The sequence below is a fragment of the Varroa jacobsoni genome, unplaced genomic scaffold (genome assembly GCF_002532875.2).
Source record: "Varroa jacobsoni isolate VJ856 unplaced genomic scaffold, vjacob_1.0 scaffold_109, whole genome shotgun sequence".
NCBI classification, from domain to species: Eukaryota; Metazoa; Arthropoda; class Arachnida; order Mesostigmata; family Varroidae; genus Varroa; species Varroa jacobsoni.
The window spans coordinates 25967-53582 of NW_019213011.1; the positions used below are offsets into that span (position 1 = coordinate 25967).

Genomic DNA, 27616 nt, shown 5'->3' on the forward strand with positions numbered 1-27616 from the left:
TATAAGTTTCGCTAGTCTTGTTCTAGAAAACTCGAACACGAATCTTGTTCTAAAAGAGGTAACCATTTTGTCCCACTTAGTCAAGACTCTTGGACCCCTGGCCTTCTAGCTTTGAAGGCGGGGTAGGTTGGTAGCGTGTGGGGAGAGTAGTAAACACATATGTCAAATGGGGTTTTTCAATTCTGTGTAGATAGGACTAGAAATCCCTATTGCCGTACTGATATTTGTTACGTAAAAGTCTACCTTTTCTTCGAGACGCTCCAGCTATTTCCCGATACTTGGAATCAGGGTACGGACTCCAGCTCCCGAATTTTGCGGCTGATATATCCACCCACTCAGTATGCCACGCCTCCATGGTAGCTTTACGCTCAGCTTTGGGACTACTACCCTATAATCGCCTCCTCTCTCTTACCTTTACGTCCCACGAGGATGTTTTGGCCAACACAACGACCGCTGACGTACGGTCTATCCTATATGCTTAGGAAATTTCCAGAGCAGCCCTCTTTTGTGTCTTGTGGAGAGCTTTTTATTTGTTTTGAAGCCCGTAGACGATCCGGACCAAATTGAGGAATCGAAGGGTTTTATTGACTCGGCGATCAACGTCAGAAGTCTTCGTCTGCCTGCATCGTTGCTCTATATACATTAGGCAAGATCTTTGCTACAGCGTTCGTTTTGCTGGCTTTTACCGTTTTAACATGGGGCAACCCACTGAGCCCCTTGCCTAAGTGTTATATATCTAACACCCTTTACCATTCAAATCAGTCTACCCGTTAGGTAGAGATTGATTTCTTACTCAAGTTTCCTTCCTATGAGCAGAATGCCCTCGCTTTTCTCCGGACTAGGACTCCAGCCCGTTTTCTGTTATCCATTCCGAGATTGTGCTCACTGCCTTATTGACGTACGGCTCAATCTTTACGGCTGTCTTCTTTGTATCACAACGGTCAGGTCGTCTAGAGTCGTCAGAAGCTCCACTCCGCTCAGAAGATCTCGCACTCCTACAACACCATCGTGACCAATGTTCCACAGAAGTATAAAGTCTTGGGGCACCCCCGCCATCATTAAGGGTGTGACTTTTTTCATTGTGTTCTTCAGGTAATTAGATAACACGCGTACGGAGTAAGGCGGCTCAGCCTTATTAGTCATCGTTATAAATATTATCTTTCGCAAAAAACTGTTAAAGGCGACCCTGACGTTCAAGGATACTGCCATAAAGAGTTTCCGAACCCGGAGGATCGAGTCATGTGTAAGTTCAACGTTAACTACTATCTTAAAAACGACAAAAAAATTTGATACTAGTGAAAAAAAAAAGTTTGACCCAAACCTGATCCAAGATGCTGACGCGTAGCAACGAGCGTGCTACGCACGCACGACGGTGCTGCATATATAGCGGTTTCGAAGTTTACGGCCAGTGTTGCAGCGCCTTTGTTAAGCTTTATTTGAAACTGCTGGCTTCTTGCAGCACAGAACCAACTGAGTGCCTTCGAACCTGGACCACGTCTCTGATCATGCTTCTGAGTTTAATAAACACGAAACGATTACCACTGTGGTATCATAAACACGGCACGCACGTGTCTCATCTATTCAAACTATTTTATATTTCAGCTTAAAGATTAGCTTTAAGGGTGATTATTGGAATACATATGAACTAGTTTAGAAAACGATCGAATATAGGAAGCGAGCCAGCATGGGCAGTTAAAAAAAGCTGCGCAGCATTTGTGGAAAGGTCAAGGAATATTTATGTGACCGTGAAGCTTCATTATTGTAAAGCCGTTATCATATATTGAAGAAATATAGGTACGCTGATAATTCTACATACGTCTATTACTAATTATAAATGCATTTATCTGCTGCATAAGAACGGCGTTCAAGTGCAAATTACGTCGACTACTACGGTGCGTTTTCCACCATTACACTTCCTTTGGGTATAGATAGAGAAGTATCTTTGTTCTCTCGTACTTTTTCCCCGTCTCTCCTGCACCTGTTGCGCCGCCTGTTCGATTAATATAAGGCTATTATTATCATTATCCGTGCAGTTTTTTGTCAGTGCCTGGTCCGATAACAGATATATACGTGCCTTACGTAAAAGAAAGTATAGCATTAGTGGGTCAGCGAATAGTCGAACAATGTCATTCGTAGCTAAAAGGAAACGTGACGATTTTTCGAGTGTTGCACCTCTAACAACCCCTATGTTTAGATGTAATTGGGACCAGCTTGCATTTAGGGTTTCTCAATGTCCCCGCACTTAGCTCCGTCACTCAACTCTAGAGTGCTCCTGCGTCCCTCGAAACATTAAACATTTCTCTAGACTAATCTAATTAATTAAAATAAGCTATTACGAGCGTACGTGCAAAATTGGGTACCTACCTATGCGTCTACGCAATTGGTACAACTATAATATATATGAACTGTTTACGTAACATATCATTATTAAATTGTATATAACCATTGAGCTAACGTCTAGTGGTTATTACTCATATGTTGATTAGCTAGACCCAACGAACAGTTTCTTCGTCCCCTTTGAGCCAGGACAAATATAGAACAATGCCCAAGACCAGCTAATTAGTTTTACTCTATTATTATCATTATATACATATAGCAGTAAATTTTCTCAAGCATATATTGAGCAACGTGGCGTCACCTAAGGCCCTCTGATAGACAGTGGAGGGGGAATTTTGCGAAGGGGAAGGCGGGGATTGTGAAGCGCTGAAGATACCCCAATAGTGTGAGCGTAGTCGGTATCGGCCCCATTTGAAAGCACGCCAAACGGTGAGCTCTTAACGGCGGGTTTCCGTGAAGGAGAATCTCTCAGTGTTTGGGAAAACAGGCTCACGTTCTAGCCAAAACGGACGTTTGCGATGGCGTTTCGGTATAATCGATTTACTACGATCAATTCCAATAGGGTCAGTACTGATTTTTTGTTGTTCATCGACCAGATAACGGTTGTACAGGTCAGACGAAGTGGTTGTTCGGGAAAACAAAACATGTCGATGGAGTGAAAAGTCTGCGTGAAGAAACGCATCGTTTAACTATTCCGAAGTTGCTTTTTTACTGGCGTATGGCATCATTGCGTCAGGGTATACGGTGAATGGTAACAAGTCGACAAAATCCTTCGCGTTATGTGGCAACTACGTTTGGTATCATGTAACACTTGAAAAGTAATTGCATTCTAACCTTAGACACCTCGAGAACACTGAAAAATATTCAAGTTGATTGAAGGGCACGCGGGGAGACGACTTCTGCGGTCCTTTACCAACAAGCGTTAGATTCGGACTGCTATTATTGATTAAAAACTATACTCATGAAATTATCGATTTCGTTTCTATTTAGGGAAAAATAAGTTACGCATAAACCAAATGTTCGAGAAGTTCAGATTATGACGGGCAAATACGATTGTCAACTTTATGCGATTTGTCCTACAGTAACCCTATCTAATTCATAGGTGGATATGAAAATTGCGAACACAACGTATGCCCAGATGGCTGTCTCTCAACGGCTCATTTGTGTCTACGAGCCTAAAAGCGCCTTCCTCATTGCAACCGTAAAAGTTGTTATTTCTATAGCTCCGGCTAATCTACCACGATTTGCCGCCCCCTTTGTTACCAGTTAAAAAATAACTTACCGATACAAATTGAGCGAACAGTTAAGCTCAACTTTTTCTTTTTCACACTGCGATGAAGACAGCGACGTTTTAAGTGAAGTCGGTCGCGGTAAAACTCGTATCGCTGGATTCAGCCAAATGGAAAGCGGAAATAGACATTGACAAAGATTGGTTGCCGTTTGACATGGCTATTTCCGTTTTGAAGCCATGTTCCCATCTGGATCATTACACGTAAGCGGTGGCCTCAGTCAAAGTCTCATGGGCTGATCTGATGCGAGGCCGAAAGGTTCAGGTGACCGTAGGAATACAGTTTGTTGCCTAACAAAATCAACGAATACGTGGACCAAAATACGATTAGACAAGGTTAACACTAAAAAAAAACAGCGCAAGCTGGACAGAACTATGGTATTCCTGTTACATTAGAAGACGATGTATCGATTAACTGTCCCATTAGTTGGGTACGCAACTGGTTCCAAAGTACACGATGAGCCTAGCTAACTAAAAGTTGTATTGTTAGAGTATATTTGTGCATTATCATATCATTAAATTTATATGAGGTTTTATTAGTATTTAACACGAATTTGATTTTACTGTAACTTTTGAAGATAGATTGAGCAGTTTTGGGAAAAATCAGCTTCTGTTCATAGAATTTGTTAATTATTAAGTGTTTTGTTAATTAAGGTGTTAAAATAAAGAAGAATTTTTACCTTTTTCGACATCAACAACATAATAAAATTAAATAAGGAAACTTAATTATCCCTATTTGGAAGAACGTAGAATTAGCGGAGACACTTCTTGATTACGTCACCGAAATGGGCACATGTACGAAATAATAGACAATGAGAGTGGGCAATAGCTCTGCAGTTTATCTACAATATACTCGATATATATACTCGAATATACTCGATTCCGGAGAGATTCTTTTCACGCTTGGCAAAAATAAAGTAAGCTCAATTAAAACGAAAAAGTGAATCGTACCGGACTCATAGAAAGCGTTAGATTTCCAATCCCATATGTGTTACCATACAATAACGACAAGAGTGTTAGATATATATATATATATATAAATCAGCCTCTCTGTAATGAATGGTAGCGATACACTTGTATCTGTAATTGGCGATAAATATGATAAGATGGTTAGATCATGTGAACTATATAAGCGCTTCACCGAACTCGAGAGCAAATTTTAGTACAGTAAATTTTTGAACCTTTAAACTATCCGAGCGTCAAGCTGAAACGCAAACCGCGCCACATGGGTTTTGTTGTATTTTTTTAATTCCCTTTTTTATATGTAGCGTTATTTTTAGGGCACGTTCACTTATCATAGGGCGTGCGACAGGTTACCTTTATTCTCAAAACGCGTACATAGATTTCCACACGCAATGATTACAACAAGATCGCAACAGACTATTCGATGGGTTGAAGCTGAGATCGTGCAGTTCTATCGCAGTACAGATATTCGTTGCCCTTCGAGTACTGCCAAATAACGAGTTTGCAGTCAATCGGCCAAACAACTTACCCACCAATTAGAAATGCCGATTTCGTCGAGCCAGGCAGGGGATTGATTTACTTACACTGTTAAAATGAACGTTTGAATCTCATCTGAGAATTGTTAGCTGATGAACGGCGGCTGTCGCGTACCTCGCCGTCTCTACCATAAGCTTAGAAAATGTGGAGGAGCGTTCTACCGTCGTCATGTTTATCCGAATATTGGCAATACGCAAATGTCTTTTGACGATCGTGTTCAGACGCCGAACGAAGATCGCCGTAGTGCTCAGTCATAGAATTGTTCTAGAGCGATTGATCGATTCGGTTTCTCCGCATAAGCACACACGCGTGGGGCTCGTCCATCGGTTCCTTTCCCTTACTCTCTGTCAGGCGGATGGTTGTGGAGCGGAAGATCAAGCCAAGGAAAACCATTCTTTATTTGCCCACATGTATTCCTGGTCTGAAACACGCAGTCAAATCGGGTTCTACTCGAACCGACGTTCTGCTAAAACATACACACGAAATTCGGTCGTATAGAAGTTAATGGTGGGTACTCATTGTCACTATACCCTGAAATGTCCCGGCATGGTGATTCGAACCGGTTCGAAAACGCCAGCCGATCACAGCGCGAGACTGGAGTCTTTTTGAAAGGTCGGGTGTATGTAGCATGAGTTACTCGACGCTGTTCGGACGTCGGTGCGAATCATGGTTTTATTTGTAAATTATAGACAACAAGTTCTTGTTTCGGAATTAACGAGATTTTTTTTGCCGGCTTTCGTTAGCAATTCGATTATGAATGGATATGTCTTTCATGCAACCTTGCGTCTGTTTCGTTTAGTAGGACTAGATGTGACGCTTGGGCATGAATTTTAGGTCTAATACGGTAGTTGAAAATCGTGGAATTTCATAATAGCTTCTTATGCTAAACCTCGTTAGATATACATATATATCTATATTAATACGTATATCAAGGAGAGCTATGTAAATTCGATAATTTTACATAGCGAGATCACATAACGTATGTCTACATGGTGTTGTATTTATAGGGTCAATAGTCCAAACAAGGATGCCAATCCTTGTCCTCGTCTTGTATCCTTGTAATTAGTTCGTAATAATAAAAGCGCATGAAGAGGTTTAAATTAAATCATTCGCTTCAGACTAATGCGTAGTCTAGACTAACTGACATATTGAAATGCCAAACAGATTTAAAGACTAATAGAAACAATTGATTCCCTGGATTGGGAGACCAATCCAGCGGACGGTGTACTGGGAAGTCTATGTACTATGAATCCGTTATGACAATGACACCTCGTGCACTATAATCTTCACTCAAACGGCTCAAGCTATATAAGTGCGCGAAGAATCTCGTTTTCAATCAACGTTAAGACCCCCCGCCGCCGCTACTGCCCTTCCTCGTACCTTAGGTCATATAGATTTTCCGAAGTCTAAATAGCAATAGGGGCAGCGACCCAACGGTTCCTGCCCTCCTTTCGTTCAAGCCGAGTATACATTTATACATGCCTACTTCTCAACATAACGCTTCGCTCGGACTGCAGTATTGAAACAAGAGCTAATAGTGCTTTCCTCCGATAACAAAAAGAGCCTAGGCTCCGTCTCCTTGAGAAAGTTAGTGTGTCTAGTTTGTCGTGTCACGTTGCTTTTGGTACTGAATGTAAAAACGTTTCGATCTGTTGAGTAGAGCGCGTGCAGTTGCTCCAATGGTAGATATTAACTAAGGTTTTGGGTGCTACGTGACGATAGGGTCTCCTTTTCGGTCTTGTGAACGTCGCTGGCTACTAGTGCACGCGAGGAGCGATATTTTCCACTCGCTTGTCTCCTAACTCTGTTCGTTCTCTACAGACTCCTGAGGACAAGGTCCTCAACTGCTTCGCTAATGCATTGTTACAATTTTTTACGTTTTTCCTCATTCCGTGACGGGCGACTCGAAGACAAGACAGCAACGACACGTCCGTTTTGGGTTGGCGGCGATACATCGTCATCGTAATCTAGGAAAAAGCTTTTTCCGTTTATTGAAATATCGTAAGTTAAGTTGAGGAGACGAGAAAGAACAGCTGTATGAGAAGATGCTACCGGCAGACTCCGGCAACGAAACGCCTAGCAATCATAGAACCCTAAGACGTACTTGAATTTGATGACGACCCCAACATCCGTACACGTATGGTCGCACGTTACTAATAAAACTGACAAAGATCGAGTATAAGCCGCAAAAAATCGACGACATTGTTTCATTTGCAACGAAGTGACTGCACTTGTTTGTCGCTAAAAGATCGGGCGACGGTAATGAAGCATCGTATTGGAAACGTGGAAACTTATGGGACAGAAATTAAAGGATCATGACCTACCATGTGACAGTGAATTCAACTGAAAAGTGTAGAAAAATAGCCGTTGGCAACTTCTTTTGGAGCTGGTCGGTTGCTCCTACAATAAATCTATGGGCGGTAGTACTCCTTAAGGTTGAAGTGACATTTAACCTAGTGTCTACGTAGAATTGGGAACAGAGTATGGTGAAGAACGTTGTTTAAGACCTCACACGGTGCTGGACAGTACCTAAAAGTAAGGCCAGGTATCCGCAACGTACACATTAACTTCATGAAAATCTGCGAAGGAGAGGAGAAGGGGATGGAATGAATTTCATGGTACCCAAGCCAAATAGAAAGTTCGCGCAGCTTAACATTATAACTCCTACACACCTGTAGATTCAAATGCTTTGAAGAAGAATAAGAAGTGTTTTTGCTTTGTCGAGGGTTGGATTTTAGTAGGGTATTATATTATTTAAATAGTGATATCTTCTTCTTCTTTAATAGTGAAACAAAAAACTTTCTGTACGGTAAAAAAAAAACTAGATCGTATGCCGATGCTGACATCATTCGTTCAGCCATCCATTTACAAACCTAGTTAGCTTCACTGATCAATAGTAAATTCTGTTTACTCCAATTTTGGCTAAACACATTTCTTAGTGATACTTTCTCTTTGATGTGTAACTGTTGCTTTCTGTGACAAGGTAGGTTGGCAAGCAAACGATTCCTCACTAGTGCTATCTTCGCAAATAGGTAATATAACATCTATGCGGGTTTGACGGGTATCACTTCGTAGTCAAATGAATAGCGTGAAATAGAAGAAAGCATTTAAATGGATATTGCACATATTCAGTATAGAGTTTGACATATATACGTGCCGACATATCAAGTCGCGTACATAAATGGAACTTTTCTTTCCTAATAGGCTGCGTTTGTAAAGTTCCACCCGCAGACGACTCAACGACAAGTAGTTCAGGTGTCTTCACCAGGGGGCCGGCCCATCTCTCCCACTCACAATGTGTGCGTCGCCGTAAGCGTGTTTACTTTTGAGCGATCTTTTGAAGCCGAGTGCTACAAAACAAATAGACCATGTCACGATGATGATAGCAATAATTGGATTTCGTCCTTAGATAGGCTTTCGACATCATGGATCTTCAGCGCGGATTACTCCCTCGGTCACTACCGTCAACATCTTCGTCACCGACGAGCCAGATCGGATTGTATTTTCACAACAATAATAAAATAGCTTTCCCTTTAGCCAATCACGCAACGACTTCTGTTCTGCGAAATCCAACGAGAAAGCTGAACGATATGAAACCGCTTGATAACGATATGATAGAATACAATACAAACTCATACGTGGTATATGTTAGATTAATAGAAACAGCTTAGTCTTGGGTCGGGTGATCGTAGCCGCGTTCATTTGGGTTAAGACGAGCAGCCGGACTACTAATTCATCATGACGTCACAACTCCGATGATGCATTGGTCGATAGGGGTAAACGAATAGAAAAAAAGACAGACTGGCACAAGCATCGCATCCGGGAAACTCAAGGCAAGTTGGACATGAACTTGTAACTGCAATCAATCACTGTTACCGTTGATTAATAACGAGAGAGAGAGAGAGAGAGAGAGAGAGAGAGAGAGAGAGAGATTGCGTGAATTTATTTTGTTTGCATTGCTCATATGGATGGCCGCAGATAGTAAATTCGCTTGCTGCAGGCTGCAGCAGAACTTGTTACGATATAGGACACCCTGCCCTGATGGTAAATAACTTATAATATCTCTCTAGGGATATTAACACAATACATTGACACATATTAGACAAGCATCCCGCATATTAATATATATTAAATATAGTATTTGCCTGTAGCGGCTAGTACGATTGTTGCAGTGCCAGTGTGGATTGGGCACGAGACTGGAAATCCAACTTCCAAGTTTTGAATCCGATCTTTGGCTGGGATTCATTGATTTTTCCAGTTGTTATATATAACCACATGTATGAATTTTTCACAACAGCTCATTGTACAATAACATTTGGCTTACTGAAATACAATGACGCCCTATATCAAAATAATATCGATATACAGAATGATCCCTTTTGCCCTTGAAGGCGAGTGATGTTCAAAGGTTTAATGCAATGGAAGTATATTCATTTTAATATTATTAATAATATCACTAGTGCAAGCTATGGCAGCCTTCACACGGCGGAACGATGTTTGGCTTGGGTAAAAAAGCTATACAATATTTCACAGTTACCGTAGTCCGGGTTTTAGAGTAACCTGAAAAATCCCCATCTAATATTTAGTACTGATTCGCTATGACTGAACAATAGACAAACAAATCATTCGGATCAGATATGGTAACAAAGTGAAAACAATATATTTTCAATAATCTGTCGCTTAGGTATACTAGCAGATTGAATCAACTATCAAATGCCAAGATATCACTTAGAGTTAAAAAAACACTTGAATAACTGACTGTCAAAACACACGTCATAAAGCCATTCTAACATTTCCTCGGCTACACCTTTTCCTCCCTATGTTCAGCAAATCCAACTATGACTAGACGCATAATCGGCCCTATCAATACACGGCCATAGGAAAGACATATAAAACACCGCCAAAACAAATGTTGCGACATTAATAACTTCCGATAACGTCTATTAATTGGCTAATTTTACTAAACATAACGTAAATTTAACAACTTTACCAACAAATAGAGAGGTTTGTGTTAACTGTTCAAACCAATGAGTTTCACTGGAGATCGCACGGGGACGGGTCGCAATGCATCTCAACAACCTTTCGCTCGTATCTCTTTGCCACTTGTATGGAAAGCAGGTTCGGCCGATTTAGGCTTTTCATCAACGGACTTCTACTGTTAGCCCATATTGCCTATCAAGCTTCCAACATTAGCCAAGTCTCATAACGGCGCACAGGATCATCCTCGTTAGTCTTCATTGACTACATCTTCACCTCCGTAGCTCATCTCTGCATACAGTACAAGACCATCGAGCAAGTGCACTGAAAGGAGGTAGGTAAAAGGTTGTTTGCTTGCACCCTACTTCGGACTAGCGAACGAGATCCCTTGCAAAGCCTCACTTGTGGCGTCCGCAGACCAACCAACAGATTCTATAGCAGCACTTACGTCAACCTGAGATAACAGTGAAATAATGTGTAAAAATCCCGTGGAAAATGTGCGATATCCAGCTACACACAGATAGAATAACGCCAGCGGACGTAACAGCGTTATATTTCAAAAGTTACTAGAAGTGCACAAAGACCTTTATCTCTAAGACGCTGCCATAAGTAAAAAGCTCTACAAACGAATTTGTCTTTAAGCCCGAAACTTACGCCGCCCTTACAGGCCAAAATAGGTTATCATAACAGCGGAGAATGAGCAGTGAGCCATTCGAGGGCACCGTTTCCATACAGGGGTGTCTCCTGATATTTCCTGATATATAACCAAAGCCAACACGCGCCTGTCTAAGGCAGAATACGAGGAAGAGCATCTAGCTCGAGGAATGGCAGAAAGGTACGAGTGCATCATAGGACAAAAACGCGAAGGACCAATAACTCATCAGTAGTAGCTTTAAAATGCATGGAATCCAAACGCACGGACCGATCGTCCACTTAGCTGTTCATACACATTAGGTATATGAGTGTTCTTGTACGGAAGTTGCATAGATTTACGTTTATGTATATATACGTAACGCAGTATTACAGTTAGCGTTCTAACAACGAGCAACGAATATATGAAGCGTTCAACTTCATACAGGTTCCTTATGCACTTTTAGCTTAAGCCTTCAACTTAAATGCAGTTCAGATACAAAAGGATAGCGACAGCTACCGATACGTAGGTCATAGGTGCCGCGAGATCGGGGCAAAATTCTGAGTTCTGGATTCGGATGCTATCAGCACAAGGAGGCCGCATTTTATCATCCATGACTGCGAGCAACACATGTTTCTAAATAACCGTGCATAAGGGTAACCGTAAGACGGGAGACCATGACTTTGTATTGTTTGAGTCAAGAAAAAAAAGACCGTATAAAGGGCTGGCATGCATTTGGTAAAGGTTGACGAAGAAACTATATTTGATAACCAAGATTGGGTTCAACGATGTCGTTTGTTTTCTGATACAAACATATGTTTTTTCTTTCGTTTTATATCACGGTTACTCTTAGAATAAATAAATAAATACTTGTTTGCTTTACACAGTTGGCGCAACAAATTGCCATGACCGAGTAAAAGAAATTCAAAACAAATACAGTTGTTAATGTACCTGGCGCCTGTTTTAAAAATGGGCCTCAGAATGTGGACACCGCTTGTAGTCAAAGCTTCTCCTGCAATCATCTTTTGTTGACATTATTCAGTGGTTGCTTATTTCAACAGTTTATTATTAGTATATAACTATTAGCCAAACTCGATCATACAGCATAGGCACAACGTAATTCTAAGAAGTACTGTTTATGTTCGCATTCTATATGGAGCAGGAACAAGGAAATACCACGTTATAGAAAATTACTCCGTTGTTTATACAGTCATAACCGCAGATAATACAATAATACGTCGTTAGCCATGGCGTCTAACGATACCCCATTAATAACCGAATCGAGGGTCGTCAACAACGAAATGCCGTACGTTATTATATAATATCCATGTAAAGGGAATATGAGAAGGTATTACACAAAGAAAAAGAAAAGATCATTTGATTCTCCCTCTACTTATAGTTTGTTTGCGTTCTTGCTTGCTTGCTTGGTAATTTTTCCTCGACATGTTGTGCATTCACGGCTCTGGCCTGCTATTCCAATTAGGAAATGAGGTGGAGAAAATTAACGTGAGACGCCGCCCACAATGGCAGGCCCAGCTATAACAGCAGCAACAGTACCTAATGTCTAGGTTGCGCCGCGAGAATAAGTATCGCAGACGCCGCTGTTCGGGTTGCTCGCTCTGCCCTATTTCCCTCCTCTATTCTGTACCCTTTTTTCTCTCGCTCCCCTTTCCCTGATCTCTTCCTCTCCCTCTCCCACCCCCACCTCTCTCTATCGTGTTCTCTCTCTCTCGTTCTCGCTCTCACTCTGTGTCTATCTTTCTCTCAGTGCATGGTGCAGTTTCCTCTTGATTAAAAATAATGCCTAACGAGTTACAAGAGCGGCAACAGACCTTGTTAAAAGGCGGCGACGTCGCCGGTCTAGCCGAAAGCTTTGTTCTAGCTTAGCTGGCGAGGGGGGACGAAGGGCTCTGGGAGAGGGGTTAAGAGGCAAAGAAAATTCCAGAGGGAGACTGTTGCTGCAGTCGCCGCTGTTGCAAGGGAGGTATGACAGCACAACCAAGGACGGCCGTGCAAGGCCGAGACCGGGCAAAGCATTTTAAGTTAGAATGTATTGTAAAACGAGCATGCACAACAGAGACACAGAGATTGCTTAGAGAGTACAAGTTAGCGTAAAGATAACACGCTGACACACCGAGCGTTGTAATTAGAAACAGAAGACTGTAAAACGTGAATTCTATGATGATCATAGTGACGCTGCTGTTGGTGAAGATTGTATGGGATTTTTGAATTAAACGGCAATTAATGTTACGTATTCTTGAAAAGTGCTTTAAGTACGTCCTAATTGCAACGAATCTACTTAACACACAACACACGCGTTTCCACAGTACCAAATAGTAGTAATATAAAAGAAACTGCGTAATCTATGAATATTTTTCCCCTAAACTGAATTTGTGCGAAAAAGGCTATTCATTAAATTTGAGTATAAAAACAAATATCATACGTTGCAAGGTCAATAAAGTTTTACGAGCATGTAGTCAATTCGGGGGTACATACGGGTGTGGCTCGTACTTGTCGTATATCGTCAGTAAACATCTGAACGCCATACGTTAATCTAAATCTAAACACATTAAAATATATTGCAGACTTGTGTAAAACGAAGAATAATCTTCATCACTAATCATTTAAATTTTATTTTTATTCATTTAAATTAATATTTATTATCCAATAGTCCGTTCGTGAATCATATATTGTTACGCTTTTACCTCTGCCGCTTATAGATGGTACCAAATAGCTTAAGGAGAACACGTGCTCTGAAAATTGGGGAAAACCCTAAAGACATTTGCTAATCACACACAGGACTCATTGTCTCTGCGTTACGCAAGGTATCCTGACCCTGGACAGGGCGCGATTTTGTCCAAATCATTTCTAAGTGCTGCATAATTATTGCTTATGGCTTGAAAAGGGTTCTCGATTATAAAGATTTTCTGTTAGCATATATGGCATATGGCAGCCATGGCTTAGTTACTTAGGTAAAGATACTGTATTTTTCGTTGTCCATGTCAGCTAAGCCATTATCAAAAGTATATCCTAATTGCTTGTGTTTCTGTTGCACGATTCTAGAGTAACTGATGTGGAGGATAACCCTTACGTTTGTCCAAGTTAAATTCGATCTAACGACGTTTGAGTATTAAACGATTGCTTCGCAGCGTCCTTAAGAGATTCTATACGTGCACAACGATCTATGCCACTGTATTGATTAACTGAAGATTTAGAACCTGAAGGGAAAGTTCATCTGGTCTAGGTTAGGCTAGACTCGGAAAACCTAGCTAGTTCACTATACAATATATATGTTAGCGAATTACCGACTGAATAAATAGTAAGGCGATCTGTAGTGGTTTGTCCGGCAAATTAATCGAGCTATCATTTCTCAACTAGTTGACATAAAAAGGAAGTCATCTGTCCCGATTTAGAATTCATTAGAGTTGGAGCTTCTTGCGTGACCTGTTCTTGGCTTGCACGCAGGATAGGAAATGACCTATTCGGCATGCTGTGCGATTTGGTAAATGTCTGCAGCACGGTTACACATCTGTATCGTATCAGCGTTCAGCTGAAGTAATAACGAGAGCGAATAGCGCTGAAGTATACGCGCTGGATTACACGTCATTCGAAAGACGCCCTGACAAACTGAGCAGAAGGCTGGGAGCGTTTCTCTGTCCTTGCTTGTTTTAATAGACAAATGTTCAAACAAGACTTGATTCTTTCGTAGCTCTATGGATATCTCTATGGGTTTAGCTAAGCGCATGCAATTTTTGTACACGGCACAAGCTTACCGATCCCTATCGACTGCCTTAAATTGCCCGATCAACAAGAGTCACTCTAGACAACAAGGATAGAATGCATTTGTTTGATCAGCTTAGATACCAGTACCTTCTTTACATTTAATATATTAAAATATTGATCTCCGCCGGGAAGTGAATATTATCGCCAATTAGCACTTAGAAGCTTCGAAGGGACGTATGACTGGTTTTCTGTAGAAGCAGTCCTATAGCATCAATAAAAACACCCGTATAAAAAAGAAACAAGGCTGTATAGAAAACAGATACGAAGAAATTTGTAGGAATCAGTAATACTAATCGTCAGTCGTCTTTCTGGGCTTAAAATTCGATGTGATTTTTTTGAACGTATTGCAGCTATAATTGTTATGTAATCGATGATCTGGAAACCCACCGGCGGTCCAAAATGTCGACAATAGAAGTACGGAACTGGTCGGAGCGATTTCGGCACGTAGCTACGTTGAAACATAAGATGTGGAAACGTACTTGTGCTAATTAAACTTGGGTTGAAAATTATCCAGCCTTGTTTGTATATATAAAGAGTATAAAAGTTTAGTTATCTCTGCACTTTCTTGCAACGGTAGGACTCGGCTGTTTTGACCGAAACATCATTTGAGCATTTCCGTCGAGCGTCTTTGTCGTTGTTCCACATGGCGCTCTCGTCCGAACTTGACCCCTTTAAATAGCTCCATGGACAAAACTGTTTGGCCAGTGACAGCAGAGTTAGGCCTAGGAGATTTAGGCAAGTCTGGCACTGGCGCCTATGGCAACGGTTAGCCGCGGCACTGGACGCGCACTTAAAGCATTTAGGCCAACCCTAGGATTTATATATTGATAGTATACGCCTTAGAAATGAGGCCGAAGTCAAGACTTTCGCGTTGTATCATTTGCTTGCGTTTCTAAGTTCGAGAACGATTTCGAATGTAATAACGAACTGTTATAAAAGGACACACTCTAATCGTATGACAGTTGCTTCAATTTAGGGTGCGCTTATCTCTGTCGCGCTCACGGTTGTTGAAACGTTCGGCAATCGCAGCTTACCTAGACATGAAACCTGTGTTCGACGGCGCGACCTTTTGGATCGTTTTTGTTATGTGTGAAGGGAATTAGGCAGAAAGCCGTTCTCTGCGCCCGAGTGAGGACAGTCCAAGACAGAATACTGTAGACAATTGCGTTCGACAGGGCTTAACCGAAGAGCTAAGTGTCGACTGGCATCGTTGAAGGTGGCTAAACCCAGCAAACCCAGGTGTCGAACAATTTGTCCAAGGGCTCAAAAAGGATGTGGGCGCCGACGATATCCAAGGAGCTGGCGTATTATTGCAGCGCCAGTGACATATATGGCTGTAACGAGAAAAAGCAAAAACCAACCCAGAGTATAACTAATGGCCAATTTGTCGGATCTGCGCTGGCTTTTGCTAGGTGAACGCAAGCCTCCCATCCCGATGATACCCGTTGCGCATTCCTTTTGACGCCGACCTTTTTGACCGCTTTCTCTCCATCTGTCTCTCGACGTTAAGAATATCCCTGAAGACGATGCGTATCGCTAAGGATTTCCGGGCGCCACCGTTTCTTCCCTTGCCTGTCCTGCCGTTTGTGGATGCCTGGATGGATTTACGCACAAAGGGCTCGAAGCTCTGCACTCAAAAAAAAAAACAAGGTGACAATAGGAGAGGTGAACAAGTCTTTCGCAAATTGGGACAAAAGACGCTCAACGAAGATCCTACTTTGCGATAACAATCTATTGTATATAGTAGGTTGAAAATGATAAAGAATATTATCACTTTCTTTGATTTTGTTTAGATTTGTCAGAGGTATCTATTTTTAGATCTGTGCCATTTGAAAATTAATCTATTTGGCAGAATTGGCTTGACGGATATATGGATGCGTTGATAAACAAAGTGGCGGATACGATACATAGCCATAAAGAGATATAGGACCTTACGCAACATCAGTACGTTACTAGCAGACAATGTATATATATATCTATCTATTCCAGCAACGACTATCATAAGATTTGAATATTAATAGTAATAACAATACCTCAAAAGATAATACTGCGTCTATGAAGTACGGATACTTTGGCCTCGTGTCTACTGCGCATGCTCTGATCAGTGGCCAGATTCGAGATAACTGATGCCGAGTTTAAGATGTATCTCTACTTTCCGATTTTAAAACAGGTTTTAAATTTAATAATTAGAATGAATCTCAGCTCTCCTCGAATCGAAATTGTTCAATTGTCTTGGAGCATTTGAAAGGGAAATAGTTAATATGGCGATAATATCGTATTTGCTGTAGATTAGTGTATAAAGGTAGCGGCCTGTGAGTCGGTGTGTTACAATTATGGAGAAGGTGCGACTTGCTTTCATTTGCAAATAGTCCAGCATGATTTGTGAGTGAGGTATCTAGCTTTCTGCTAGCTTCGTAGTTCTCTACTACGAATCGTCGTACCCCCCTTTCTGTGTTCTTGCCTGTATTCGAAGATGACAGTTGTGCTCAGACCTTACTTGTGCGCCACAAAGCAACCGTTACATCTTGTAAACGGGTCGCGGATTCATAGACTTGTCCCCAAGAGCGTTCAGATCTAGTTGTGAAAATTTTAGAAATTTAACTAGTACAAAATTCTATACGTCATTCATAATATATGAGAGTAGATACCATGTACTTCCATTTGAGGTACCGCGTATTTCTCTGCAAAGAGGCCATGGTGAAATGTTGACATTCGTACGAGACGTAAAAAGTTATTTTCAGCTAATGTTATGTCTTTGTCTATGCGAACTAGTAACACATAGTGATATCATAGCTGCAACGACTACTTTTGCATTGTCGCAAGCTTTGGGCCTGGTATCTGAGGGCCGATAGGAAACAATGTGCCCGACTCTTCTAATTCTGAATAGAATCGTCGCCAGAACTGAACTGAAATTAGGGGGCGGATCCATCGGTAACCGTGAGCGGCAAAGTCAAAATTCCCGTTGTCCGGTAGACTTTCTGATCGAAAATAATCAACAATACGTTTTGCCCTATTCAGGTTCCTTTCCATGTCCTCGAGACGTCATTCAGAGGAAGCACCATTAGTTTCGCAACGGCTATCGATCATCGAACGAAGTCTTACTTAGAATAGTTGTTATCGAAGCAATATCGACCCTCACAGATTTGGCGTGCAAGATCCTTCTGCAGGACTGTTGTATGTGCGTGTGTATGTATGTGTACAGAAACAATTCTTGGCCTCAAAACACACAGGAGAAGGACAAGATGACATAAATGATAGCTTTGTTGACTCTGCCGTGTATGACAATAATGTCGTGCCGAACGAGTTTTTCAGCGTATGTTCACAAGACAGATATAATAGAAGGTTGTAAGAATTGACGAAGGATAGTGGGCTATTTTGCGGCCGGCTTCTCTCGTTTCTGTGTATCTTAAGCGGTCCTCATATGGCAGAACGGCGTCATTCTATTCACTGTCTTGCTGGCCTTACGCAAATATTCAATAGCTCTTAGATGATTGGTGAAGATAGCTTGGCCTACCGTGGGTGGCAAGTGAGTAGATTAGCTACTAACATAGCACTGGGCGCCTTAAAGAACCTATTTGGCGCTGGGGTAGCGCTGCCGATCGAAGGGGATGATTGAAATAAGATGATCCATACGTCTCAGCCAATGCCGGTTCAGTTGCGTTCATATTTGGTATACGTCTGTTGTATTTGCACTGGCAAATTAGGGAACGTTGCATCCATTACAAAGCGATGTAACAAAACAAGAATATAACTTTTCGAAATTAAAGAATTTGTCACAGTTGCTGCAGTTTGCCTAATTACGAAACAATTGCAACTAAATTAAAGTATATTCCAAATTACTTTTAATAGCCTGTCATCGCTAGCTTACGAAAAGAATACGACTTCAGATCGAGTATTTTTCAATAATTCTGGTAAATTTCACAACCGCGTACAAGCTAAAAAAAAAAAAAAAAAAAAAAAACTACTGTCCAGACCTTATTGTGATTTTTAAGCTTTATGTGCAGCGAAGGCGCCGTTGCCAACCGGCCCAACTAAGTTCCATGGTCTGATTAACGTAGAAGAATATGGGAAACGACCAGCTCAAGCCAGGGATGAGGCGGTTACTCAAATTATTCGTGTACTTCTACGGTCTTTTCGGCATTCAGATTACTTATAAAGAGCAGGACGCGAAGGATATGGCGGTAACGACCCCCATGAAAAAGCGCAGCTGGAAACCGTTTATCGTGTTCATTCGATGCCTAGTTGTCGTTGCTTATATTGTGTTTGTGAATGGTACAACGTATAGTGTAACAAGTCATCTTCGCAGAAAACCGTCATTGCTCGAATTCGTTAGATACATGTATCACATCACGTCTTTCATAATTATCCTCCATAGTGGCTTGAAGATGTACTGGCATGCTGCGAGCCTATCGCGAATTCTCTTTTTCCCAGAAAAATTTCTCGTACGTTTTTATCCTGCGCAGTTTTTCATCCCGCTGTTTATGAGTATGCCCTCAATTGTGTCGGACGTTCAGGACGCTATCCACAGTCTGGAGAACGATGAACACCTGATTCAGAAAATGGCCTCGTTTTGTGGACTTTACGTGTGGACAGTTCAGTATGCTGCAATTTGCATGTACACCGAGTGTGAGGCAGTTATTCTAGGACAGCTTCAGGTGATCACGGATATGGTAATGACATTTACGCCCAACGAAGACCTCGTCAGCAGTCTGACCCGCGCGAAGAGCTCAGTTCGAATGTCGATCGAGAAAATCAACTTGATATTTGGCAATGTCCTATTGGTGTTTTATATAAAGATATTCATGTTAGTGACGCTACGGTTTGGTGCCATGATTCTTTGGGGCACAAGTCAGAGGTTGGCCCCTTGGCGAACGACAATTAACGTGTTGACATCGACCCTTCAGATCGCCCAAGTGTTCGAAACGACTCGTCTGGCATCGTTGATTATACGCGAAGCACTACGAGCCGAAAGGATGTTGTATGCGCCTAGAAAACGAAATTGGCTCGGAGCCGATATGGCACGACAATGTGTCCTAGAGCTTCGCCGGGTACTGAGGTACCGGGAGAGTATTGACGCGCTCACTATTTCAGATTGTTTCGTCAATTGTAAAGCCGCCATATTCACCTACCTAGGCACAATGTTCACGTGTATTGCAGTCATCCTCCAATTTGATTTCGACGTCCTTAAAGCACTTGAGGGCGCCAAACAAAGTGCCATAAGCCTAGAATCAAAAGCTAACCGTAAAAGTGTGGCATTTTAATTGAAATAGCGCTTGGTACCGATATCTGCGAGAGTGAATAGAAAACATATATGTTCTAGCTGTTTACTGTTTTTTACATGGTGAATTAAATGCCTCCTAAAATGCTAAAACCGGTAGCAGAGACGTTTTTTCCAGTAGTTCCTACATACGTAGACCCCGTTAACCCCTAGACCCTGTTCGGCGGTAAAGGCGGCGGTAATGCTTTATCGCATTCTCAATAAATGAAAACAGAGGCCAGTCTCGTTCAGTAAAATAAGGACTTTACATAAATACTCACCTGTCACAGTTTGTCGACGAGTAGAAACAGTTGAACGTTCCGTTAAATGAATACAATTCCCGAAATCCAATATATAGAGCCGAAATGCTGGAAAAAGTACTCAGCGTTCCTTGAGAACAGAACCTATAGGTTCGACTTTTGCAGATATAGACACACCTATTCTATATTCAATTAGAGTTGACTGAGTGTTAAAAGTAAGAGTTGGCATTGCACCACTGAAAGACAGGTTATCTTTCCACGGATAAGTTCAACTTACCGATATCGCAATTATTAACTTGATCGGTATCGTGCCCTGATTGAAGCCTGTGATGAACGCAAAACATTATAGCTCATACGTATACATAAGAGTGGCAAGCCGCAATGATATGAATGCTATTTAATTTTCAATATCATAATATTTAAACAAACGCGGCACGTGTACGATAACGTGTGGCACTGCAATGTTTACGGGTGGAGATAGTGATACGAAATTAGAATTATTCTATAATATTAGATCAAAGCTCGTGAATAAATGTAAGCGTTGTATTTAAATATCGGCAACAAGCTAGAAATAAGTGTTTCAAGCTTTACATCCAGTTCTACTGCCTTAGGTAAACTGTGCCGGAAAAGGCTAGCCCCAGCGTTTGATGGCTGAACGTATATACCTATTTAGTAGCTTAAATGTTAAAAGAAAAAAAGTTCTAATACACTGCAACATATCTTAAGATTAGCTTAGTTATATACAACTAAGCAGATCCACATCTTAGCCTACGTTTTTGTGAGATGTTTGCAGTGTGACTTGACATCTGGTCGCCCGCTCTTTGAACATGTCCTGGGATAAGCGTCAATAACCACCAGCCGTTCGATAGGGATGGACGTAAGGTTTTGCGAAAAAATACGGACTTTAGGTAGTAATTAATAGTATGATTATCAATGAAAATGAATAAATGACATTCATTTTTATATTTATTTAGAAAGCACGCGCTATTATCCAGGCGCGTCTACCGGACAACACAAATAGCAGGGCACCTCTTGGTCGAAGTAGCCCTACGTTTTAGCTTTGCTAGCAGACAAGATACGTTTGTCCCTGGAAGGATCCTGGCAGTTGCGGCTACTCTTAATATCTACAAAATCATCAAATGAATTTTCCCATGTGGAGAACTTTGCCCAGAATATCAAGTAGTGTTTGATCCTGAAGCTAATGCTAGAAAAATGAATAGATACCCATAGGACAATTTTCTATTTTTGTGCGACCACTTTATTTAGGTTTAAAGGCGCAATGCTGGCCTCACACCTGACTTGGAGAGAAATGCGCGCCTAGCGCTTCAAGCGAAAATCCGCCTAGGTACGGCTAGAAATATCCGCTGACTATGCTCGATATAATCACTTGCAGTAGGACGATTCTCGGATCTATCATTACTTATTATCTATCTAGCACCTGGAGTCAATGGGACGCGATCTGGGCACTCTTTTGCAATGACTTTTGGAGGCTTTACACGGATCGAGATGTCGAAATCCAAATCGAACGTTCACTTAGGTTCTACAACATTTATTTGCAGCAGTCTAACTAGCGAGATGGATGACGCACCGATCCCGATCGAAGTCTGTCTTTAGCATCGTGATACATGCTTCAACTATTTCTAACCACAAAATATTTAGGATGCCCTGCTAACATTTCAGCACGGACGTTGGTTAGCAAGTATCAAAGTCTATCGGCATCCTGGAATCAGCAAGCACAATCACCTCACGCTAATGTAAACTAAACTGTAAAATAGGTTCACGAAAAAATCAGGCATGTAATAAAAACAAAGGTAAAAAAATTATTCAGCCTTTGAAGGTCCATAGATATTCAAATTCAGTTAGATGCTGACCCCGTTAATAGACAAGCATGATAAGGACATGCGGTGGATGCATCGTTAGTGAAACATACAAATATGAAAATGTTCAATCAGCAAGGAAATTTCCGTAATCGCAAAAAAGCACCACTGAACAATCAACGTTACGTTCGGCGAAGGCGTGGCCTGCAAAATTATCTCTTTACGTTTACCTTCTTTTCGATATCCAGTTAGGATCATTTGGACGCAAAACTCGCCATAAAACTGGAAGGTCAACGCCCATGAAGGAGGCAGACCTCGTCGAAGAAAAACCAAGACTCAACATTAAGCGTTGCCCTTGCATATATTTTCTTCGTTATTGGTAATTCGCACAGTGCTGTACTGTGCATTCGTGGAAGGCCTTCGCTATTTGACATCGTGGCAAGCCTATATCATCTTAGCTCATCCGCGATCACCCTGCTCAGGGTTGTTGCAGATCACCTTTTCGCCTGATGACTTTTCAGCAACTACTGACGTTCGTGCCCTCGTTCAGAACAGACGTCTCCTACGTAATCGATTCTAACCTATACAAGTAGTCAATAAGAAACGAAATAGCAGAGCTCTGTGGCCTGCCTCTATGTTTGGCTGACGCAGTATGGCGCCATCCAGACATATGTTCAGTGCGAAGTAGTCATACTCGGTCAGCTAGGGGAAATAACATACCTAATTCAGGCCGTACGATGTCCAAACAAATAATTCGTTCTAAGATCAAGCTGTGCCAAAAATTCAGTGTGCGAACCGATCAGTAGTGTCGAGATCAATATCTAGCAACGTGATAATGTAGTTCTATGTGAAAACGTTCGCGTCAATCGCGACCTGATGCTGGGCTATCAGATCTGAAGCGATCTCAGCCTGATAATAGCATGTTTTCAAACAACGCAGGTATCCGAAACAGCGCGTCCAGGACTATGTCCTGTACATAGCGAAAAAACCACAGGACTGTATCATAAACGTGAAGAAGAACTGACGTCCCTGAACGCATAGACAGGTTGATAATTTAGGGCTGTTTAATTAATCGAAAGTCACACCTTCACGGGAGCAATGTTCAGCAATTTTGACGTTCTGAAGATTCTCGATGAAGCGATAAATATGTCAGCACACAAAATTCATAATTAAATAGAGCGTTGCTGAATAAAATGTTCTACGCGCGCAGAAACAGGCAGTCCTAATGCAGTCCCACTGCCTATTTCGGGTACTGCACTACGGTTATCTATAGTTTACGTAACTCGACTATGCACTGAGTCCGATATTGTCTCTATTGGCTTAACATGTAATGTAAACATATTAAAACAACTTCAATACAAAAATCACGAAAACTGACCGCGTCCCTTAGGCCATTGCGTATTTTCCGAAGCGAATTTGTAGCTTTATTTGGAGCTGACACCTAGAAAATATCTCTTACTATCCTAAATATCGGCTTTTTCATTTGTTGTCTATTCTTACGTAAATTGTGTTGCAAGCACAGGCAGACGAATTTGACTAAAGAAGACCCGGTGAAGTCATAGTAAGAAGTTATATAGATGTTTAATGACAAGGAACTCGTTGAAGAAAACTTGTCTGTACTTACTGTGACCTAAAAGAGCGTCATCTTAGGAATAAATGCGCACGCTTCAAACAACTTGGGTACAGTTTGAGAAGTTTTGACTCATTACCGTCATGCGACCTAATGAAGATTTACCGCTCTTCGATAAGGAGTGATTTTCAGATAGAAGCAGACGAAGATCTAACCAGCATATATAAAACTTGCCGATTTTTTAAATCATGTTCTACTATACTTGAAGCAATCCAATTAGCAGAGAGAAAGGGCGGATAAGAAGATCCAGTAGACTAGACGTAAGTATAAAATATTTCGCATAATATAAATATATATAATATAAATTGTGTTGCAATATAGGGTACGAAATGTGATGATGTTTTCTCCCATATGACAGAAAATGATAGAAATCTAGCAGTGTGTTATTCGACGAATCGTAACAGGGCCATACGTCTGCTATGATTAGCAGAAGACTTCCTGCCCCCTATTACAAATTAATGGGAATAGCGCAAGATTGGAATAGAGCGCTTTTTTTCTCAGCGACAAGAGCGTATCGCTATTATCATAGATATACTATGAAAACATAATACATCTTACAGTTTGTTGTCTATCCGCGACGATCCAATCTAACACTAACTAAATATGCAGATGGCAGAAGTTGGCCTCGAGGTGGTTGATCCGTACGAGGCTCAAGCTTCACAATAACACCGTGCTCATACACACTGCGATGCTGGCCTGCCAACAACAATAATATCGCACAAAGTCATCCGTTGTGCCGTCCTATTATCCCATTGACATCTCGCTTATGTCGATGCTTCGTGTTCCCTGCAATCGACAGAAAATCATGACGATGGCCAGATAGATGGTTTATCCGATAGCATGTGCTGCAGAGATGAAATACGTCCCAGGATGGGAAGGAATTCTGAGTAAGAATAACTATGGGGCGTTAGGAAGCGAATGGGTTCAGCAAACGAAATCGTTGTAAAGCTTGACTTTGCTGTTATTATTTGTCTCTGACAAAATATTTGTATAATGTATAGATAATATTAATATCTGTTAATAAACAGACAATTGAACGTTAACCATATGGCAAAGCATGCTGGTCGATCGCAATGTCGGGGTCGAGTAATTCGAGGATTGTGTTTAACAGCAGCCCAAAAGAAGTACTGCTCGATCGGTGCTAGTCTTTTGGACCGTACTGACGGTGGATAAGGAAGGAACCTTATAAACAGTTGAAGATATTCGAAAAGAAAAACTAATTTTTTCTTTTTCTTGTAGTTCTGCCTATTGAATAGCAATAAATAGTCACCCGCGCTTTTTAGATAATTCCTTTTCCAGCCAGAACCTAATTGCGAGTACTCCCGATCTAAGACCTACATATATAGACTCTAACAATACAACTATTTTTAACGCATCCCGATGCCGTTTTTATATATGGCCAGCAATGTACTGTATGTTGCGTAGATGTCACGCTTCACAAATCAGATCCGAGAGAGATTTAAAGAAAGGGAAGCACCCTTCCCAGAGTCTGTGTCCTTTAAAGGAAAGGCAGGAAACCTGTTGCATCCGCGGGTGGACCCTCGAGGCCCCTGGAGCCGTCTGGTGGCTTCCGCTAGAAGCTTGACTGCCTGATTCATGGAGTTCTGCAAGACACCTAACGCGTCCCGCATCAAGTATGGCTCATATCAGCAAAAACAAGGGGGTGTCATAGAGGCAGCATAATCTCACAAAGAAATGCGTATACAGCAAAAAAAAGAAAAACAGATAATAATATTTGTGTTTATTCAGTCAGATTCAATATTTATTTTAGCCTTTTATAGAACTCTAATCGTTGACACTACAGATTGCTGTTAGCTGATTTTACTGATGTGATCCTTTATAGTAAAATTAACCCTATAATTTAGTCATTAACACTATTTTACTTACTATAATTGTACGGCAAGGTTGTCGATAACGAGTCGGTCAAAGTAGCGAACAACCTAGGAAGCAAATCGTTTGATTTTACGATGGAAGCTTGTTCTACAGCTTTTCTTTGATGGCGAATTTCCCAGCAATGCATAGGCCGCATAGCTTTTTCGACAAAACGTCCTACAGGAGGTATCGAGGGAAACTCTTCTTTCGACAGAAAAGATGAACTATTTTGTCACAATTATTCTAGGGAAAAAAATAGCTTTTATAGGTATCATTTGTAAAACACTTGGACGGCGCTTAAATTGGCTGCATTGGATTTCTATTGTAGGCATTGATGCAAAGGTCTCGACGTCTTGTTTGATGACCGGCCTTATCAACCCGGATGCGACCTCGATGAAAAAGGCCAGCGTTTAAAATAAATAGATAATCATTAGATCTATGTCTCGAATTGCAGCTATCGTTGTTTGGCTGACCGCCATCTTTGCACCGGCAAGATATCGCCATATTCCACTTACTAAATGCTGAAGGAAGTTTACACCGTGACATATTGAGCCGACAAATATGATACATTATGTTAACATGGCGTAATTATATTAAAATCATAGTACAATGCTACTGATATGAGTAGATGAATATTGGGTACATTTGAATAGATCGCTTTTATAACGTGAAGCAATGGTCCTTAAAAGTTGCCTTTCGAAGCTTGAAAATGGTACCACCGCGACTCCGTTCTCATTACCCTCGCGGGCTTAGCTTAGTGTTGAAAATAAAAAATTACCGAATCGGTATGGATGATTTTAAAACTCTAAGCTACGTATACTGGTATATATACACATACATAGACATCGTCGAGGATGAGGGACAACAACTGTGAGGAAAAGATGCGTACGATTCTAGACACACCTGTTGCATCTGAGTCTTGTAGAACCGGTAGCGCCACCTAGCTCCCCGGATAGAAACCCAGCGTTTCTCCAGACGCGGCCCAGCAAAGTTTTGAACGCTTCATTTTTAACACAGAGGAGTTTTTGTTTTCAGGGTGAACCAGTTGTAACCAGTCGTGGGGTATGTTAGGGACGAGCTTTTTTTGTTTTAAGGTCGAGATCTTGAGCTCAAATTGACGCAGGCAAGGACCTGCGTGTTGAGTATAGGCCTTGTTGACTACGTGAATGATTGCTTATATGGTGTGTTTCGCATAGCATCCTATTGTGCGTTTAAAGCAGCGATATAATGTTTGGCGTTTGTTCGCTTAAATAATGAAAAATACCCGAGCGTTTCCTAGGGATGTATTTTAAATTCAACCCAAGTTATTGCTTTTTTATAACATTTTTCCGTTGGTTTATTTACCTAACCAAGCTAAATATGTTTGAGATAAACGTAAAAATATCTTCCAATAGAAAGATGAATATCATGGTATCCTATCGAGAAAGGCCCGTTGTTTGCCCCGTTACACATCTTTCAACGATACTTATAGCAAAATTAACATAGTAGTTAGTTTTCAAACTTCAGCACTCTTCCCAGAGTTAAGTTCCAGTTTACATTTTTCTATGAGAAGTTTTCATTGCTGTTAGTTTGGAGCGTTATGATAATTATTAATCTCTGTTTAGGCGAGCTCGCTATACTGAGAGGCTAGGAGTAGAGCATGTAGCATATGAATGATGACATGGCATTATGGCGTAGCAGCAAAGCTATGCTCAACTCTCTCCTTAAACAAACGAAGTTATTTCAATATGTGAATTTAATTGAGGAATAGCGATTTGTTCTCATCCAGTAAAATAAAGACTGGATATTTCACTACGTAGATAAATTGGACAGTTCACCGCCGTAATAGATAATAACATTTTCTACTGGCGATCATTTCTACACCTATGCGCCGTTTAATAATGAAAAAAAAAAAAAAAAATAAGAAAATGATTTGATTGTCTACTATACTATATATCTATTTCTTGGCTTTGAGTTGGTAAAGTTCTATTTTGGGGGTTGTCTGTGCGTGAAACGAAGCCGATGGGATCTATATCTCTATAGGAGAGGGAAGGCGTTAAAAAAATATTAGCCGAAATGGAGGGTAGAGACGAGGAGGTAAACATCTATTGCCGTATAGGTTATGCTGCATTCTGTCTAAGCATATGCGCTGAACTTAATAAAAAAAAAATATAATCTGAAAATCCCGTCCAAATTGTACCGTAACGTATCACGTTTGCCTCGTTGTAGCGTCAAGCGGCGTCGCAAGTCGTAGCGTAACTAGCAACAGGATACCGAAGTCGACC

At 41.2% G+C, this 27616-nt stretch overlaps 1 protein-coding gene across 1 annotated transcript in view; it reads right to left on the minus strand.

Annotated features, from left to right (window-relative positions):
* Positions 1 to 24159: 24159 nt before the first annotated feature.
* Positions 24160 to 27616, minus strand: part of LOC147753913 (uncharacterized) — a 33813-nt gene continuing 30356 nt past the window's right edge. The window contains exon 3 of the mRNA XM_086970652.1: positions 24160 to 24266. Within this exon, the coding sequence (XP_086826778.1) occupies positions 24245 to 24266 (22 nt within the window). The 3' untranslated portion in view covers positions 24160 to 24244. The remainder of the gene's footprint in view (positions 24267 to 27616) is intronic.